Source organism: Rhopilema esculentum, chromosome 13 (genome assembly GCF_057945365.1).
Source record: "Rhopilema esculentum isolate cy_ngs chromosome 13, ASM5794536v1, whole genome shotgun sequence".
In the NCBI taxonomy this organism is placed as follows: domain Eukaryota; kingdom Metazoa; phylum Cnidaria; class Scyphozoa; order Rhizostomeae; family Rhizostomatidae; genus Rhopilema; species Rhopilema esculentum.
In genome coordinates, this window is record NC_142827.1 from 9,675,675 (window position 1) to 9,694,484 (window position 18,810).

Sequence of the window (18,810 nt, forward strand, 5' to 3'; positions counted from 1 at the left end):
TCCGTAAAATAGATTTTCAAGATTTTGAAACAGCTATTGTTTTTCGGTATTTCAGATGTGTAATACTTGTCGGGCAATATTGGTTCATATGCGAGACAACAAACCTTAATGAAATCTAGTAATGAAGGGCCTTGCTACCTTTTGAAGAAAAACTAATTGAAATATCGAGTCCTTTAACGTGCATAAAATCCTTTATCCAAGAATTTTTATAGCAACAGTTTTCATAACTCTTTATAACTCTGGACATAGAAGGTGACTTTTTGCAAAGATGGCGATTAAGTGATGAAATTTTGGGTGATGTTTTTGGAATCAAGATCATTCTTCAAGATTAGGGTTTCATTGCATTACACTAGGGAATCCATTGTTGTCTTGTAATTGTGAAATATTTCTTATGTTTTGTATAACATTTGCATTTTTTAGAATACCAGGGCAATTGAATGACCGAAGAACGCCTCTAGGCGAGTTAAACTGGATATTCACAGCAGTCACTGATACAATAGCATGGAATACTTTGCCTAGAGGTAAGAACTTCTGCCTTTGGTGTTCTTTAAGAATTTAAGCTTCATTTTCTGTGACTTTTATTGTTATCTATCAATTGTCTCTGACATAAAGTTTGCTGCGAGGATGGCTCAGTTGTTAGTGGCGCTGACTACAGACCCAAGGGTCCGTGGTTCGAGTCCCTGGCATGACAAAACTTTCACAAAGAGCGAGGAGAGTCGCCAGCTCTCTGTAATTCCAGGCGTAGGAATCACTAGGTGTGGTCACATCGAGAGGAAAGACCAAGACACTGCTCGATAAGCATAAGCTTTTCAGTGTCCTAAAAACTACCTTCGGGTGCTAGGTAGAAACAAATACAACAAACGCATAAAGTTACTGAAATATCAACATGTATTTTTGCACGGACTATTCTTTACTAGGTATCTTAATCATTGTAAATAATTCATTGCTCTTAATAACTGTGACTTCACTTAATGTAATATTAAACAGCAAGATATTTACTACTTTAATCTTTTCTTATAAAATTATTTCAATTTTCGATCAAACTGAAGTAATGGTTTTATTGTTGTATAATATAATTAGCAGAAAGGCCTCTGAGAACATTTTAAACAATTAAGTTTTTATTTTTCACATTGGTTTTTCACTGCTCTTCACTCGTTTATACATTTATCATATCTATGTACATTTTCAGAAGTGTTCCAGAAGCTTTTTCGTCAAGATCTTCTCGTGGCCAGTTTGTTTCGAAACTTCCTCCTGGCTGAACGTGTGATGAGATCGTACAAATGCACGCCTTTGTCTAGTCCAAAACTACCTCCTACATATCATCACCATATGTGGTATGCTATTTTTGATACAATTTTTTGGATGTTTTAAGCTGTATTGGGTATTTAGAGCTATTTGAATACTGAATTGTTAGGTGAATTTGCAGTGTAGACATTGATATGAACGATTTTGTGTATACAGAAGAACGTTTGGAGTTCTATGCTATATTTCAAATTGTGTAGAGCTCAAACTATACGACATTAAGCATGATATAACAGACCGGTAAGCAGTAATCTTCATTACGCTGATATTCATAGACATTGTTTGCTGTTAATATTTTTTATACGTGGGAGTTAAACTTTTTGGGGGGAAAGCTAAAGCTAAAAGTTTTCTTAATGTCCCGACAAAGTTTGAAAATTTCCGAAATTGTGCGATGATGTTGGTGTTTTGGAGAGAGTGTTGGTATGCCCCTCTCTCAAGGCCACTACCCCCTGTATTTGAATACCTAAATACTACGTCATCAATCTTCTTAGAATTTCAAAACAATTCCGCTGGAATCATCGTGTTTCAATCTAGTGTTCCCAGAATTTAATGTACTGATAATTTAGAAGCTTACCTAAATAAATCGAGGTTGAAGATTCCCTCCGTCCTTCTTCCCTTCTCACTATTCTAATTCTTGTTTGCCAAACCAAAGCCAATTTAGAATGTCACTGAAAAGTGTATTTGCAAATTGGCAAACGCATAAAACCATATTCTTAATAATTTGGTCCATTGGCTCATTTCCAGTTTATTTGATAAATAGGATCATTAGAATCTCATTGAGATTTCAGAGAAAGTTTGAAAAACTGACGATCACCGGAGCGCTTATTTGATGCTAAATAATAATATTTTGAAATGAAAAATTTATGAGCGTAGTTATTGAGTTATTTTTCAATTATTTTCTCCCAAAGCTTTAGTGATTTACGGTTGACCTCTAGCAATATCCAAATAAAAATTAGTTTGATTTTGGGAAAATCATTAAAGGCACAGCAATATGCATTGTGTTTGTTAACTTCAATAATTATTAGCCATTAAGGCAGAATAATTACTTGTGTATTTTAAGACTTAAGTTCAGCTTTATTTTCTATTGAAATAAGCATTTTAATGTTGCTTTAAAGTTTGAGGCTCCGCTGATTTTAAATGATCTCTAATTTTCGACAGGCAAGCGTGGGATTTCGCTGTGGACCAATGTCTGACTCAGTTGCCTGTAATCACAAAGGATGAATCAAAATATCACGTGCGTATTCCTCTGAGAATTTTCTTTGCTTATTTCATTTAGTATTTGATGCTTTGAAATCCTCAAATGTCTTTAAGAAAGCTGATACCGATAATCGATAATCTCAAGGGAGGCTGATTTGATGAAAATGTGACACCGAGCTCCTCTCGTTATTCATTAGATGTCATTTTGATGTGCCTTACAAGAAATACGCATAAAAGGGAATAGGATTAACAATGAAAATTGTATTCTGCTTAAATCAACTTCGTTGATATCTCGGATTCGAGCAATTTGTATCTTCACATTTGGCAAAAATGGATAACAGAATTGGAACCTTCGGGTTCAAATTAGTCTGTGCCAAAAATTTCAAATTGTTTGGGCCGTCAGGCTGCGAATTACCCCCATTTTTAAAATTTAGCTTTTCCTATACATTTCAATGGAATTTGTTGCTGCAGTGAAAAAATTTCCGGTCATGTTCCGGCAATCTGCAAGTAGCAAGCTCCGGCCAATTCTAAAGAAATATCTAAATATTGGAAACAAAGTATCATGCGACCGAACGGTCCAAACATCATGAATTTTTCAGTATAAACTAATTTAAAGATGAAGATTTCAATTCTGAAGTCCATTTTCGAAAAAGATCCGTAAATAGCGAGATACAAAATTGATGACGTCAACTTGAATCCATCAATAGCAACGTTTGAATCCCATTGCTCTTTTTATTAATTGTTTGAATACTTCATAATGAAAATACAAAACAGCGTTGAAAATTTTGCTGATCTCCACCATATCTAGCCTACACCATATCCTACTTTTACAGTATGAGTCTTTATCTTTTACAGAATAGCTCATTTTTCTCCGAGCAACTGACAGCCTTCCAAGTGTGGCTTGCTATGGGTTGCGAGGAACGCGATCCTCCTGAGCAGCTACCGATAGTATTGCAAGTGAGTTACTTGTCAACATTGTTTTATATATGGACATTTCTTCAAACTGTGAGCTTTAGTAATGACCATTAAACTGAAGGGCAATGCAAATACATTTCAAGCCGAAGGTAATACAAAATGCTTTAACCTCGCTACTCTCAAGTTCCTTATTGTAGGGGGGGGGGGGGGGGAGTAGACTTCATTTTTCAAAAATTGTGCATACCAATTTCCATTTATTGACACCCCCTCTAATTCTGATTTCATGCAAAGTTCCTATTCAAAAACCCCCCAATTTAAACATAATTTTGGATAATCTAAGCATTTCAATCTATTATGACCCCCCCCATTTTAGGGTTTTTAAAAAGAATGCCAACCCCCCTCCTTATTAGACCCCCCTACAATTAGGAACTTGAGAGTAATTAAAAGCGTGCAGAATCCTTGATGTCATGAGTTATTTGTCATGGTATCTTTTGCAGACATATCATTGAGAACATTATATTTGTTTTCAGTAATTTATTCATTTATCGTATGTATGTTGTTTTAACTTGGACATTTATTACACATATTTTCATAAGATGAGAGACCCTTTGATTCCTTACATTATTTCAATCCTATGGTGGGGGATGGGGGGGGGGGGGGGTGGTATAAATGTTTGAATTCTTTGAAAATCTTAAAGATAACAAGGTGATACTATTAAATTTCAGTATACGTTTTTTCGTTGTATTAATAGACATTGTTTTGTCAGCAATGTACATTTTAATTTTCTTTATTGAATACTATTCGGATTTCGGTATTTTACCTTTTATTTCCTTCCAGGTGCTGCTTAGTCCAGTTCATCGACTTAGAGCCCTTGATCTGTTAGGCAGATTTCTAGATCTTGGACCATGGGCAGTGAGTCTTGTAAGTATATACATCACATCTTTAGTTGTTTCCTGTCAATTGGCAAATAATTTTTGAAGTCAGTATCATTATCAGTTTTAGCGCGTCTTTGAAAAAAATAGCACGGCTTTTGCAATGTACGAAGAATGTGGAGGAATTGTACTTCGATATTATGAATTGGCGATGTGGACAAAACTGATGATGATGATGATTGATGATGATGATGATAATGATGATGATTGATGATTGATGATTGATGATTGATGATGATGATGATGATGATTGATGATGATGATGATGATTGATGATTATGATGATGATGATTATAATGATGGTGATTATGATGACGACGATGACAATGATGACGACAACGACAATGATGACGACAACGAAGATTCCAAATGTATTAAAAGTCTGAACTTTTCTAGATGCGCTTCCAGTCTGTTTCCCAGACAACTAAGAACCTTTATGTTTTATGAGAATGCCTAAAAAAACGGCGGCACAAGCTATGACGCAGCAACTTTACACAACTCATATATTGGGGCTCTGTGAGTGGGACCTAACTGGGATTTTGTTTTTTTGATATGACGAAGGACATTTTTTGCTTGATAGCATAACACGAAAAATTATTTTTATTCGGTTGCTTTATCAAAATGCGTTTCGCATATTTACAGTTTCTTGATAAACGGCGGGAACTGCTATGACGCAGTAAGTTTACAAACCCGGATCTTTGGATTCCACTATCAACCTTTGCAGAAGGAGAAATCGATGCGTGCCTAACGATCTCTAACGACCCGCGCTGACAAAACGGTTCCAGCATAATGATCTCGCGGCAGTGCAATTACTTGATTACGAAGGGGAATCTTTCGTACGTAATTGTGAGCAGCCAAACTTTTAATTTCGTAAACTTCCTAGTTGCGAGTGCAAAGATTTCTTTAATTCGGCAATTGAACCGTTTGATTAAGAAATGTAGTCACAGTTCCCCAAATGATTAATTGATCATTCTCGTAACTGTTAGTCTGACAGACTTTTAACAAATTCCCGTTGTTTCTATGTTTTTCCTACACCAAACTACCTTATCCAACGGGGTCTGAAGAATTTGGAATGAATTTTGGATAAACCCTAGAGAAAACTGGAAAGTACCTGCAAGCATTTTGCGACAATTTTGCATAGCCTGGAAACTTTCGAATAACTTTCACCGACTTTGCAAAACTTGCGAAAAACTAAACAGATTTCTGATACTTGCAATATATTCGAATTTCCCGCCCTTGCTTCAGACTCTTTAAATGTCCCGAGTTCCTTGCATGAAAGTTAATTCTTGCAGAAACTCGTGAAACGTGAAATCGCATATTCCCGCACTTTCTTTTGTATCCCACATAGCAAATTGCAAATTATACGTCTAATTACGTTGACGCTTGACAGGATGAAAGCACCATTCTCGATTACGAGAAGTTTCTGATCTATTCTGGCTACCGTTCAACATGCACGTGCAGAACCAATTTTAACTGCCCAACGTCACGAGCAAAACTAAAAGTGATTGGTCGAATCTAAGAGGATGACCACAAAGGGGATCTCAGGCTAGCAGCCGAACCCAATTTAATAGCACGATTATAGACCTAAGTGTCGATTAGCGAACCTCAATTGACCACTTAATCGGGAAACTCACGATTCTCGATTGTTCGTTTGGGAAAATTGGGAAAATCCTTTGATTTTGGCATTCTATGCCTGCATTGTTTCGATTGTCTCCCGCCTTTGAATTCGGCTTCTATGTTTCCATTGTTGAACTCATCAAAATGCCGATCCATTGTTACACAATTGGCAACAATTCTACATATATATATATATATATATATATATATATATGGATGCCCATCGAGCTGAGCAAAATCCCCCCTTCATGTACTCATTCTTCGTACATAACGAGCCTGAAGTTCATTCACGAGTTGCATCAGGAGTAGCTCAATAGGCCAGCTTTTGTTTAGCAGTCAATCGTGCGATGGTTGTAAGTGAATAGTGATAATGCCAGTGTCGAGCATGCTCTTGCTCTTTGTTCAGCTCGTTGGTCTATGAGCTTGAGAATTGCGTCATTAACGTAGCTCTTCAATGTCCACGTTAACTGGCAACTCTTTCCCAGTTCTGTAAGCTGACCCAAGCTGTTTCAAGTCCTTACTTCAGGCGACTTTGAAACAGATGTGAAGTCTACCGGTAGGACAAGGCCCTTCTTGCAGTTCTTTATTGTTGCTTGTTAGAAAATCTTACAGTGTTAATACCATCATTTAATACCTGACGTTATAAGGTCATTTCATAATTGTTCTTTGTTTTCATCGCCAGGCTCTGTCTGTTGGTATTTTTCCATACGTGTTGAAGTTACTTCAAGGGTCAAGCAGGGAAATTCGTCCTCTTATGGTTTTCATTTGGGCAAAGATACTGGCAGTTGACAGTGTAAGTTCTATGCACAAGAAAAGATAGGATTGATATCACCAAAGTATTTTTGAATATCCATTGGAAAGTCTCACATTATGCAATTCTTCAGTACTTTGGATTCCTCTTTGAAAACCCTAACCACAATGTCAGTTGCATTATGTAAGCATTGAAGTTTTTTTATCTTGAAATCGTAGACATGTCAAGCCGATCTAGTCAAAGATGGAGGACATAACTATTTTTTGTCTGTTCTTGCCGATCCTTACATGCCAGTGAGTTATCAGATTTCTTGTTGATGTTTAAGTCATTTTTTTTATTCGCCATTAGTAATTCAATATTATGAAAAACTGCAGCTGTAAGGGTACTCACACTAGAGATCTTCTTTGCATTTGGAAATATACACAATCTTGATCAAATTTTGCCCTTTTTGATATATGATCAAAGAAAACCCCTCCTCGGAGAAATTTTTCCAATTAACTTTCGTTTCCCCATTAATGTTACTGAAAAGTCTAATCAAATCACTATTTCTCTTGGTGGAACTTTAAAATTGCCGAAATTGTTTTGCTGGCTGGATTTTTAGGTGATTTTATTTTTTAATTCAAGCTGCTTGATTTGTCTCTAAGCTAGAACTTTGCCTCAAGGCTAAAACTTGTCTCAAAGAATTTGTCTTAAACAAACAGCTTCTTTGGTTTCAGATGTAGCGCAATTATTTGCTATTGGCAACTCTGTCGACAAAATTATTGTATTGGTAATTTAATGATGTTTTTTATAGGCAGAGCATCGGACAATGGCAGCTTTTGTAATTGCAAGAATCATCCACGACTACCCTTCAGGACAGGTAATAATGCCTCAAAATACCTTAAACTGCATTCACACTGCTATTCTGTAGAAGAAAATAACTATTCTAGCCACGTCAACCTCTTTTTAGAAAACCTATTCCTAATGTTCATTCCCTGGGCTACACAGTTGTTAAGAATTTCTGGTCACTACTGTCTTTAACTTCGTTTTGTCCTGCTTTGAACAGTTATTTCTTCGAAACTTTCCAAAAAAGCTTCCCACATGTCTCCAAAGATGTTATATGAATAAATGCATGAATCTACTTTGTTTATTATTGTCACTTCATTTCCGGGTACTCTCTGCCTTTCAGGATAGCTGCTGCAAGGGAAACATGATTGCACTTTGCCTAGAACAACTCAATGATCCTCATCCCATGTTACGCCAGTGGCTTGCCATTTGTTTGGGCTTGATATGGACTAATTATGACGCGGCAAGGTGGTGTGGAGTCAGAGACAGTGCGCCGGAAAAGTTAACCAAACTTCTAACTGACCCATTACCAGAGGTTCGTGCCACAGCGAATAATTTAATCTCTTCACTGAAAATATCGGGTTCGTCGGCGTATACAAGAAGGTGCAATTCAAAGACATACCCAGTTTGTAAATTTTAGAGGCAGCAATAATAATCCGCTAGTTATAATGTAATTTTTTAAAATAACTGTCAGTAAAATATTTGATATAAACTATATTCCAGATTGCGTTGTCTATTCTGACTTAACAGTGCTCGATGTACAAAAGTACAGAGCAATAGATGATAGGCTAGAAATGAGACATGTTCTCTGTTACACCGAGTTTCGTGCTTGCGCACCCATCATCAGACAGACTAGTCTGTCTGATGAGTGCGCAAGCATGATAAGTACTATATATACATATTCAATGTATTAATATACTTTTAAAGGTTCGAGCGTCTGCAGTTTTTGCACTGGGAAGATTGATAGCCAACACTGGTGATAGGTCAGACCATGCTAATATGGTAGATCATGGAACAGCAACCACATTAGCGTCAGTTGTAGGCCAAGATGGAAGTCCTTTGGTTAGAAAGGTAACTTTTCATTTGTTCTTCATTCTTTTTAATCGTCGCTTCTTTGTTTCTTTGCTAAATTTGTTTTTCTGTTAGAGTGGGGGAAGGGGGCAACGTTCAAGCACTGTCTTTGTTTTTTTAGTTTTTCAACTCATACTTAATATTCTATACATTGTTTACCAATGGGATGACTTGCATACTCCGTAAATCTATGAATACCGTATTATTACTAGTCTTTTGGGGAAAACGGTTCGAGTTATGAATTAAACTACAAAAAATATAAATTGGCCTTTCTAGAACTGCCTTTCAGCCGAATCTGATTTTCATTCCTGTAACACTTTTGCACACTGACTTCAACAGGAGCTAGTCGTTGCTTTTCATGGACAAATCATTCAGTTTGAAAATAACTTCGGAGCAGTTGCTATACAATTCCTGGAAGAGGACAAGAAAAGAGAGCTCTTGGGAAGTCAGCGAGATTCAAACAACAAAGGCTGGATTTTGGTTGGTCAAGGCTCATCATCAAAGGAAGCATTTATGGCTAGCACGGATAGTCATACCCTTAAAAGGCATCCGGGACAAACTCACTCTAGCCAGTCCAATTTATTAAGCAGTGGGAACTTTGGGCAGTCGGGACAGCAAGGCCAAGGTACCTCTCTATCAGCCCCCTTTCACTCTTTATCAGACGTTATGTTTTGCTCAAGGTGTTTAATGAGATAAAGGACTACAAATAGATGATCCATTGAGCTTTTATGATTATCAACGTCAAAATTGTGATATAGGCACAAAAAATGGTCTTCTTCGGTCAGGCTTATTATGCGAATGTGGTGCGTAGGGGTGTCGTGGGTGGGGGGGGGGGTTGGGGGGTTGGGGGAGATGTCTCTCCTAAATTTTTGACTGGCTCTTTAATGTCAGTCAAACATAATTTATGATGCTAAAACGTATTACAAAATGCCAAGTAAAGTTCTTTGTTGGCAAGCGTCTACAATTCTCGGTATTAGCATTTCTTTGCGATTGTTGGCAAATCAGTCTGAATCGTAACCTGTAATTTTAGCCCTACCAGTTACACACTCAAGAATAATATGTGGAGCATATTTTATTTTTGAATTTGTGCACATGTATTCAACCTAACAATTCAGATGCTTAACATTTTGTAAATAATTTTAATCTTGTCAGCAAAAGATGAAACTTTCAATAATAGCAAAGGTACAATATAAGTCGGTGAGCTGATTATCCTGTTCTCGAAACTTGTAACCTATCAAGACTGCTTAGGACTAGAATTGGTATAGCAAATAATATTGAAAATGTGAAGGAAGAGGGAAGAGGTTCTCTTTCAATTTCAACATTAAACCGCTTTGAAGTTGAATTAACCTTTCTTTTAACCCAACATACAACAGATATGCACAGATGGCCGAGATCTCGAATGCTCTATTTTATTGCTGTTTGTCGCTTTTAGATTATCATGTAATCACAATCAATATTATTGTTTTCTAGCTAAAGGACTGATGAGTTACAATAGCACAAACAGTTTGGCATCATTGGACAGCCAATCAAACGAGATTTGGATCAAAGGACCAATCAGAAGAGCTTCGTCAACTATGTCATTTTCATCTCTTCACGAAAATGTGTATACTAGAGTATGGAAGGTAATTGGCCATTTTGCCCTTAAAATATGTTTACCTTGTTAAATAAATTTTCACCGGGATATTGAAAATGGGAAATTCTATTAAGGAAAATTCTTAGAGGCCGTCATAGATCTGAAGGTGAGATCTACTACCACTATCAGTGAATCAATCTTATTGGCAGAATAAACGTCAATCAGCGATCATCTTTTCTTTGGTCTTTTTTGATTGACACGTAGACAACAGCCAATAGACAAGGACATTTTATTTTACAGGCTCGAAAATTCTGGTCAAGTGCTGCTATGAGATTTTAAGATAATGACAATGAAAAAATTGTAGTTAGAAATATATCTGACAATTCACAGATTCGCTTGTTAAATGGACTTATCATGTAATCACTTTTTTATTTTGTTTGACTTTGTTAATCTAAAGATGTCTGAACAAAGGTCTTTTTTTTGGAATTGCATTCTCCTTTTCAGTGCCATTTCAAAGTTTTTTTTCTTAAGTACTTTTTTACGTCTTTTATTTTTTTGCCATCCGAATTTGCTGGTGAATAATAGATTTAGCTTCTTTTCTTTTTGTTTCAGACGATGTTGAATCTGTCGGTTGATCCATGCCCTGATGTTGCAATGATGGCGCAAAAAGTCGTAAACAATATAACCGTGAAGGTAATTAGCTGGACACGATTGTAAATGTATTTGATCCTGCTAGGCCATCGGAGTGTACAGTCCCTGCCAAAAGGCCTTGTAACCGCCCGTTACAAAATGCTTTTTTAAAAAATAAACTGTTTCCGGTGAAAAGGCCGATACTGCACCATCTTTCCCAAACTGTGCCAAAGCGTAAAGTGACGGCAATTTTAGGATCATTGGCCAAGCAAGACGTCTTTTCATTTAGACGTTTTGGAATCTGTTTACATCAAAGCAAGGGTCCCGACCTGTGAGTTTGTTTTCACCATTGGACTCTTCAATTAGGTGAGAGGTTAGCAGTCGCTGCTTGGTCAAAAATAAGGAACCGATCAATTGCGTCTGTCTTCCTCTCAACTTACTGTCGATCCACACCTTGATTTTCGGTCACTATCCAACGTTTATACTCTGAAGAGTGTCGAACGAAAAGTACTTGTTATGTGTTTTGTTTCCGCTGATTCGTGCCATCTTGAAATTTTGCGTTAGCGAAAACTTGTTTGGATTTATTGGGGTTTTTGTAATTTACATCAGATTAGTAGTAATTAATTACCCTTGATCATTCTTCGTTTCACCTTCAATAATTGCTAAATGGCGATTGCCTCATTTTAGGCCACAATGTCAGCCAAAGGACTGCAGCTGCCTTTTCGGTCGCAGCCCTCCTCACCAGTCACTGATCCTCATTATCTCCACAAAAAGTAAGATATTTTCAGTTAACATTAAATTATTTCCAATTACATACCTATCGGTAATATCTGTCATTTTTCTTGTATTTTTGCTTGGATTTGGAAACTATGGCAAAAAATTTTCTATCTTGAATATTATGGTTGAAAGTCTAACAACCATTTAAAGAAGCTAATATATTATGGAATCAGTATTTTGTAGTTTGGCAATCCTTGAATCCCATGGCTGAAAGGCAACCATCAAACTGTGAAACTGGCAGATATAATTTAAATTATTATTTCTCATATAAGATGTTTTCAGAAGTCTCCAAAGTTAATAGATTTAACAGTTTCACATGTTAAAACCACTGATACTTGCGTCATGCGTTTAAACGGTAGTTTTTCAAGCTTATCTTCTTTGATTTTTTAAAATAGGCCCTCAACCCACTCAGCAGTGATGGATCGAGAATACGGTACACCGAAATCGAAAAGCTTTTACATCCAACCTTCAACACCGGATAATCGTCGGCAGTCACGTGGTATGGGCTCCCCGCCCCATACTCCGCATACGTTAGAATTTTCAACGAAAAGGAGGATGTTCGACAAAGGCCCAGATGTTGCTGTATGTGACATTTATTTTCCCGTTTGAATTGTTCTCATCATTGCTGGCTTGAAAATCTTATCAATAATCAACTTTAATCGTTTTTAATCATAATCTTCAATAAAAATCAGTCATCATCATTATCACTGTTACTTATCATCACCACCATCAATCATGATTCTAATCAGTCAATCAATAAATCAATGAATCATTACAGCCAATCAATCAGTTAGTCAAACGCCAACATTTGTGGGGAAACATTTACAGGATATTTTATGTTGCCAATTTTATTCTGTCCCTTTTTGAAAAATTTGTTTTCATTGCACTCGGATTTATTACTATCGTCTTTTTTCTCTTCATATCTTGTCGATTAAACAAGTTTCGTTATTACCACAGCAAGCAGTAGCTCCTGATATGGACTCAGACGGAGAGGAAGACGAAGGAATTTCGCCAAAGCCTTCACTTGTGTCAACAAGATTATACGAATGGTTTTGCAGTTACTTCGCACAGTCAGTAATGAAGGTAACCAAGACCATTTTGTTATGTTTAGTTTATGTTTAGAGCTTATTTTTCAGAACTAAACAACCTATGTACCTTGCTAATAATTCTGAAATATTAAGTATATGGAGTAGTGTTTGCTGTTGCTTTAACAAACTGTTTTCCCTGCATTTTTTCTTGCTGCTTAAAGACCGTTAAGTTTTGAGTCATGTAAACTACTGTGACGTATAACCACGCAAGGTGCATGAATATACCAAACCCAGAACTCTTAGATGGCCTCCTAAATATGCCTTACACTAATGTTATAACTTTTTGTAGCCTCTAGATGATTTAGACCAAAATAGCAGCCAACACATACAGAGAGAGTGGAGGTTTCTTAGGAACACACGAGTGAGGCAAGAGTCCTCTAGATACTTTCATTGTAAGTCATTTTTCACAAGTTGATCTTTCGATTTATGTCTTAAGTATTGTGTCCTCGTACTGGTATTGATGATTGAAAGCTAAGCCAGTTTTTTCAAAATTTCCTTCTCAAGTGTGTATTAATAAGGTTGTTTCTTGTGATGCAGTAGTTCTCCATTGTAGTTTGATTCCGAAACATTCTCCACGCATCAGTACTTAAGTATTGTCCATCACAGCCTCTAGTCGAGTTTGAAAATTATATGTATATATCATTACGAACAAAGTTTTGTTTCTTTATTTCAAAAACAATAGGATGCAGGCTCGTACAACTTCTCCACACTGTCAAAAATTGCAGTCGAAGAGCCTTTACAATCCCTTTCAAAAGTCCTGTTGCACAGAAGCTACATAACAAGAATTTAGCGATTGTTTGCAGGCATTGTAAGCTCAACCTTGGGATCGTCCTCGCTTCAATGTCCCATTTGGTCGTCGTGTATCAAAACTAAACCAGATAATTGCAGTGGAAATGATAGCAAATTATTTTTGAAACACAGCTGTTTTTTAACAATTTGTCCATTCATTTATGTTAATTGCAAAGTAATAAATAATTCTTATTTTGCTTTGCAGCTGTCAGCAAGCTTGATGACCAAATCTTTATCAATAAAAATGTGCAGCCGCCGACATTCATTAGGTTCCATCCTTATGAACCGCACTTCGTCGCAACTGACAGGGGTGGAGTAAGGTACACTGATTAATAAAATATCAGCTCTAGTCTTATCAGCTCAAGTTCTAAAAAACCTGATTTTTCTGTTAGATCTCGAGAAAAAGGCAATGATTGGACGGCGAAACTAGCGAATCCGGATAGGATAATTCTATTGACCTCGTGTCATACAGGTCGAAGAGTTTTTTTGACCGTAATAACGAATCAAAGGTCAGGGAACGCTCTCCTGCGAATATGACATCCAGCAAAACATGTTCCCTATCCGGATTCACTTTGGTCTTTGATAAGAGTTTCTTATTGGTGTGTAGACCAGGAAGTTTTTAAGTTACAACTTCGAGTTCCAGGCACGGCAATTACTTGTTATATCTTTTACATATCAGTTTCTAAAACCTACCTTTTGAGTAAACATGTGTTTAACTTGGTATTTGCACACTTCTATACCTATCGCACATCATTCCTTGATTTTTAAGCTTATTCTTTGCGACGGTTTATTAGCCTAAGTACTTGATGTTGATTTTTGTTTTTGTAGTATTTGGAATTATGAATCCGGCGTTCGAATGAACTACTTTGATAATGGAAATCCGAAAACTTCCAGGATAACCTCATTAGATATTCTTAATGCTCACGATCTGTCATTATTGCTGACAGCATCAGGTAAGGTGTTTGGAATCGATATTTTCTATCAGTGCATTGTTAAAATGCTATTTCAAAAATTTGCCTTACCAGTCCTGTTAAGGCTAGGATAGATCGGATCCAGTCCGGATTCAATTTGGCATCGGTAACGATTTGTACAGTTGTTTTTCCTGTATCGGATCAATTTGGAATCCTGCTAACACCAGAACAAATAGACTAATTACCTCTCCTCATGACCATTAGACTAATTACCTCTCCTCATGACTGTTAGACTAATTCCCTCTCCTCGTGACTAAAGTATAAATAGATACAAAGTATGAATTTATTGTTCAAATAGCAGTTTTGTGCTAGATCTCATCAAAACTCAGCAATCGACAGTGCTCTAATTGATATCCTATTCATAAATTATCCTCTGAATGGAATCTTTGTAATCTTTTTGCTTTCGGTCAATACGTCTTTGAAACCACACCCACTCTTTCCCTTTACATCGTGCTTGTATGAGAATAGGTCTGCTGAAAAAAAAGGAGATCGCGGGCCCAACTGAATGCAAATCCATCGAATCCAGTATAACGTCTGTTTACACTGGTTAAAGTATTGTCACGATTGAACCCGGTCTTGTGTTTCCATTTCGTCTGTTTTTTGGGAAATTGATTGTTTCTCAAATGTCACCTCTTTAGATAACTCGATTCCCTAACCCGTATTTCAAAGGAAAGTTTTAGTTTCAATATTTGCTTTCCTACTGCAAACAAAGACCAGTTAACTTCAAATTATTGACCCAGTTTTAGTAAAATAGTTTTTTAGCGCAGGTGTAAAGACTGCTTTTGAACAAAAATTACTTGAATTAAAATAACAAATTATAAATGAAAAGTTGTTGTGAGCTGAAAACAATATTAGGTAATTTCTAGCAATACGTCAAGTTTTGTAGTGAAAAATTGTTTGATTTCTGTTTAATAGTTCAAGATAAGCTGAGCACAACACACTAACTAGTGAAAGAAAGGCTTCGTTTGACCAATTATACAAGCACTATGTGGTTCTCCTAACTATGCTTTATGGATCTAGCTTAGTTACCAGAAGCTCTAGAGAAGCGCATACTTATTGTGTTAGTTTGATTTTGAGGCAATTTTTTCGCTGTTTCAATAACATTTCATAATTTTCTTTTAGATGATGGGGCGATTCGTGTTTGGAGAAATTATGTGGGAAATGAGGGTAGTAGATTAGAATTGGTAACTGCATGGCAAGCCTTATCAGGGATGATTCCATCAACTCGAGGTTTGTATCCAAGTATATGAAACCTCATTTCAAATCTTTGTTTAAACTGAACAATATTTTTGTATTGCAGAACCAAAATACTTTGCAGCAGTTTATCTTTGCAGTAGTCATATTCATAGGGTACATATGTATTTTAATTAGGCCGTTAACAAGTCAATGTTTAAAGAATTTCACAATTGCTTTTTGTTTTCAGGACTTCGTCTGTTTTTCTTCATTTTTTTCTATTATGATGACTTGTTTCTACCATACGTTTTTCTACATAGTTTTCAGATTTTGAATATCAGAGTGAAAGTTCAATATACAGATATGTTTGGTATATTCTAAATTTAACAATTAAATGTTAACTAAACTTCCTATACTGAGAAATTTCAAAATAGAATGCCAGATTGCCAACTTTTTGCAGCATCCTCCAAATACTTTTATTCCAGCACCTCCTATAGTATTGACCAAAAAGCCAGAGGAAATCTAGATGCGGATCGAAAATGGCTTGATATTTCATTCGATTGCCTCCTTGTTTTTCACAAATCAAAAATTAAACGTTCCAATTGATTTTTGACGTTCCAATGCAGGTGCTGGAGCTGGATTGGTAACCAGTTGGGAACAGCAGTCAGGAACTTTGTTAGCTTCGGGTGATGTTCGCCTAATAAGAGTTTGGGATACTCACAGAGAGATGAAATTACAGGTTATTTCTGTTTTATTTACATTGACGTTTGTGGATCTAGTACCAATCAAACATTTTTCTAGTTTGTATTAGTTACAACTGAACTCCTGGTTGTCCTCCATTAACCTTCTATTATCGCATTGAATGTCTTCTACCTTTTTTCAGATTTCTCTGAACTTTCTCTAAGATCTCTCATATTAGCTCTATGACATTTTAATTCGAGCATGACGTTATAAAATCCCTAAGTTGTCTTTTAGTAAGCACTTTCCTTTATAATGACAATACTTAGGGGACTTGCATTGGTAGGGAGGGGGTGCATTGAGTTGAGACACCTCAAATTTTGAATTTGTACACCGATACCTTTGTATGCCGATAGAATAATGTCGACATTATATTTTTCAAACAAAATAACCCTCTGATCTTTTACTGAGGAGACAACTCTACCCTCCCTAGAAATTTTTTTGATTCAGGTATGTTTATTCCTGGCGATGCCAAGGCATAACTTGAAGCTTAGAACCCTATGAAAAACTATCCACGTACAACCAGTTCGAAATTTTCAATGCGATTTGCCTATCTTATAAACTTCAGGATATACCAACTGGTGCAGACAGCTGCGTCACCAGCATTGCATGTGATTCTGTCGGCAGATCTTTGTTGGTAGCTGGCCTAGGGGATGGATCTGTCAGAATTTATGATCGAAGACTTCCACCCTCTGATTGGTAGGTACAAATATTACCAGGGCGGTGTCAGATTCTTGGTCTTACAGTAAAAAGGTATCTATTGAGAGGGCGATGAGCAATTTAAAACTTTTAAAATCGAAGAATGATATTTCGCTTTGGAAGAGGCAAGCTAGCTGGCTTTTGCATCCATCTTTTTTCTTTGCTAATTGTAACGTAAAAATTTATTTGTTGTAAGGATGTTGACGAAAGTTGAAACGTTTAAGAAGATCTGTTTGTAAAATCACATACGCTTCCATATAGTTAAGAGGATGTACTGCAATTTACTAAGGGGCAAACTAGCCAGTTTTCTCTCCTATCCTTTTCATAATTGATTGCAACATATAGATATGAAATATAAACGTTTTAATGATAGATGCGAAAGTCGAAACGTTTAACAGAAAGTGTTTTTTTTAAAGTCTATTATAAATGCATATGCTCTATTTGAAAGTCTATTAACCATGCGTGATGCCACATAGACAGGTGTACACGCTGCGCACGCTTCTCCATAAATGTATCGCTTTAATTGATTTTAGCTGCGTCATTACATTGCGAGAGCATCTTGGATATATTGTCAAAGTATTTTTACAAAAAGGAACAGAAGGAAATATCATAAGTGGAAGGTATGTACTTTGTGGATAGATTTGTCGTTTTTTCACGTATTGGTGCTCCACAGACTTCCAAAAATACAAATGTTATATTAGTTATTCTAAAAAGAAAGCTTTTTAGTGTTTAAGAAGGCTTTGTAAGATATTGTGTTTGCTGTTAGCAGCATCGATATCTCTCATGATATTATTGTTTTTTAATCAGGATCTGTAAAATTCTAGGTAGTTCTCCAGCTATGTCAAAGACAACTTCACGAAGTGTTTTAATTTTTAGAAACATAGCAAATGCACAAAAAGTTGCATAACTTCCCAGACAAGTTGCAGTCAAGCTTTTTATTGCATGTAATGGCCTTAGCTTTCAGATGCTTCCTGGTTATCATATATCAAATTACATTTTTTTTCTACCACCAGAAGCAAATAATTCTTACAGAACATTCTTCGGGAGTATTTCTTTGAGTTTTACAGATCTATTTGATATATATAGATATACATTTTTAATATGCTACTTTAGATCTATATTTTTACAGATAAATTGTGTCGTAATTTTCTTGTTTTTAATATAATGTTGTATCTTGTTTGTGGATATTAAATTTTTTATCTTTGTTAGCCAAGGTACAATAAAAAAGCTATAATATTTAATGTTACTATTTGTAGCTCTTTCTGTATTATTTATTTAAATTATTACATATTTTTAGTTTGGATGGTGACATTAAACTTTGGGATCCAAGATCATCACAGTCTTTACAAACTCTAACAAACACAGTTCCAAATATGGCATCATTTGATGTGCATCCGCAAGTGGAGCTCTTTTCAGTAGGATCAGCAAATCAAATTATCAAAGTTTTTGATATGAATGGACATAATATTAGTACAATTCGGTACCATGATGGATTCATGGGACAAAGGATTGGACCCATTAGCTGCTTAGCATTCCATCCATATTGGGTGAGTTCATTTTAAGAAATACTTTCTCAGCTGAATTCTAATATACACAAAGGGTTCTGGTTTGTGAGACACAACCAGTGGTAACAAATATATATTCTTTGAACCAAAGAGTAGCTTTTTGTGCCTTTTTTAAATGAATACGCAATAGGGGCTTGTAGTTGCTGATTTTCAAAGAATTATAAAAGACAGCCAAAGACACTTGTGCAGTTCATTAA

At 36.1% G+C, this 18,810-nt stretch overlaps 1 protein-coding gene across 1 annotated transcript in view; it reads left to right on the forward strand.

The window, feature by feature from the left end:
• The window catches only part of LOC135692201 (regulatory-associated protein of mTOR), a 29,792-nt gene that overhangs the window by 9,030 nt on the left and 1,952 nt on the right, over positions 1-18,810 (forward strand). Inside the window, exons 10-33 of the mRNA XM_065210275.2 lie at positions 421-521; positions 1,190-1,334; positions 2,461-2,536; positions 3,355-3,456; positions 4,252-4,335; positions 6,646-6,756; positions 6,933-7,007; positions 7,508-7,573; positions 7,883-8,074; positions 8,467-8,610; positions 8,950-9,235; positions 10,081-10,232; positions 10,796-10,876; positions 11,501-11,586; positions 11,986-12,172; positions 12,548-12,673; positions 12,968-13,070; positions 13,673-13,787; positions 14,296-14,420; positions 15,561-15,668; positions 16,238-16,350; positions 16,918-17,048; positions 17,582-17,668; positions 18,346-18,595. Of these exons, the coding sequence (XP_065066347.1) occupies positions 421-521; positions 1,190-1,334; positions 2,461-2,536; positions 3,355-3,456; positions 4,252-4,335; positions 6,646-6,756; positions 6,933-7,007; positions 7,508-7,573; positions 7,883-8,074; positions 8,467-8,610; positions 8,950-9,235; positions 10,081-10,232; positions 10,796-10,876; positions 11,501-11,586; positions 11,986-12,172; positions 12,548-12,673; positions 12,968-13,070; positions 13,673-13,787; positions 14,296-14,420; positions 15,561-15,668; positions 16,238-16,350; positions 16,918-17,048; positions 17,582-17,668; positions 18,346-18,595 (3,046 nt within the window). The remainder of the gene's footprint in view (positions 1-420; positions 522-1,189; positions 1,335-2,460; positions 2,537-3,354; positions 3,457-4,251; positions 4,336-6,645; positions 6,757-6,932; positions 7,008-7,507; positions 7,574-7,882; positions 8,075-8,466; positions 8,611-8,949; positions 9,236-10,080; positions 10,233-10,795; positions 10,877-11,500; positions 11,587-11,985; positions 12,173-12,547; positions 12,674-12,967; positions 13,071-13,672; positions 13,788-14,295; positions 14,421-15,560; positions 15,669-16,237; positions 16,351-16,917; positions 17,049-17,581; positions 17,669-18,345; positions 18,596-18,810) is intronic.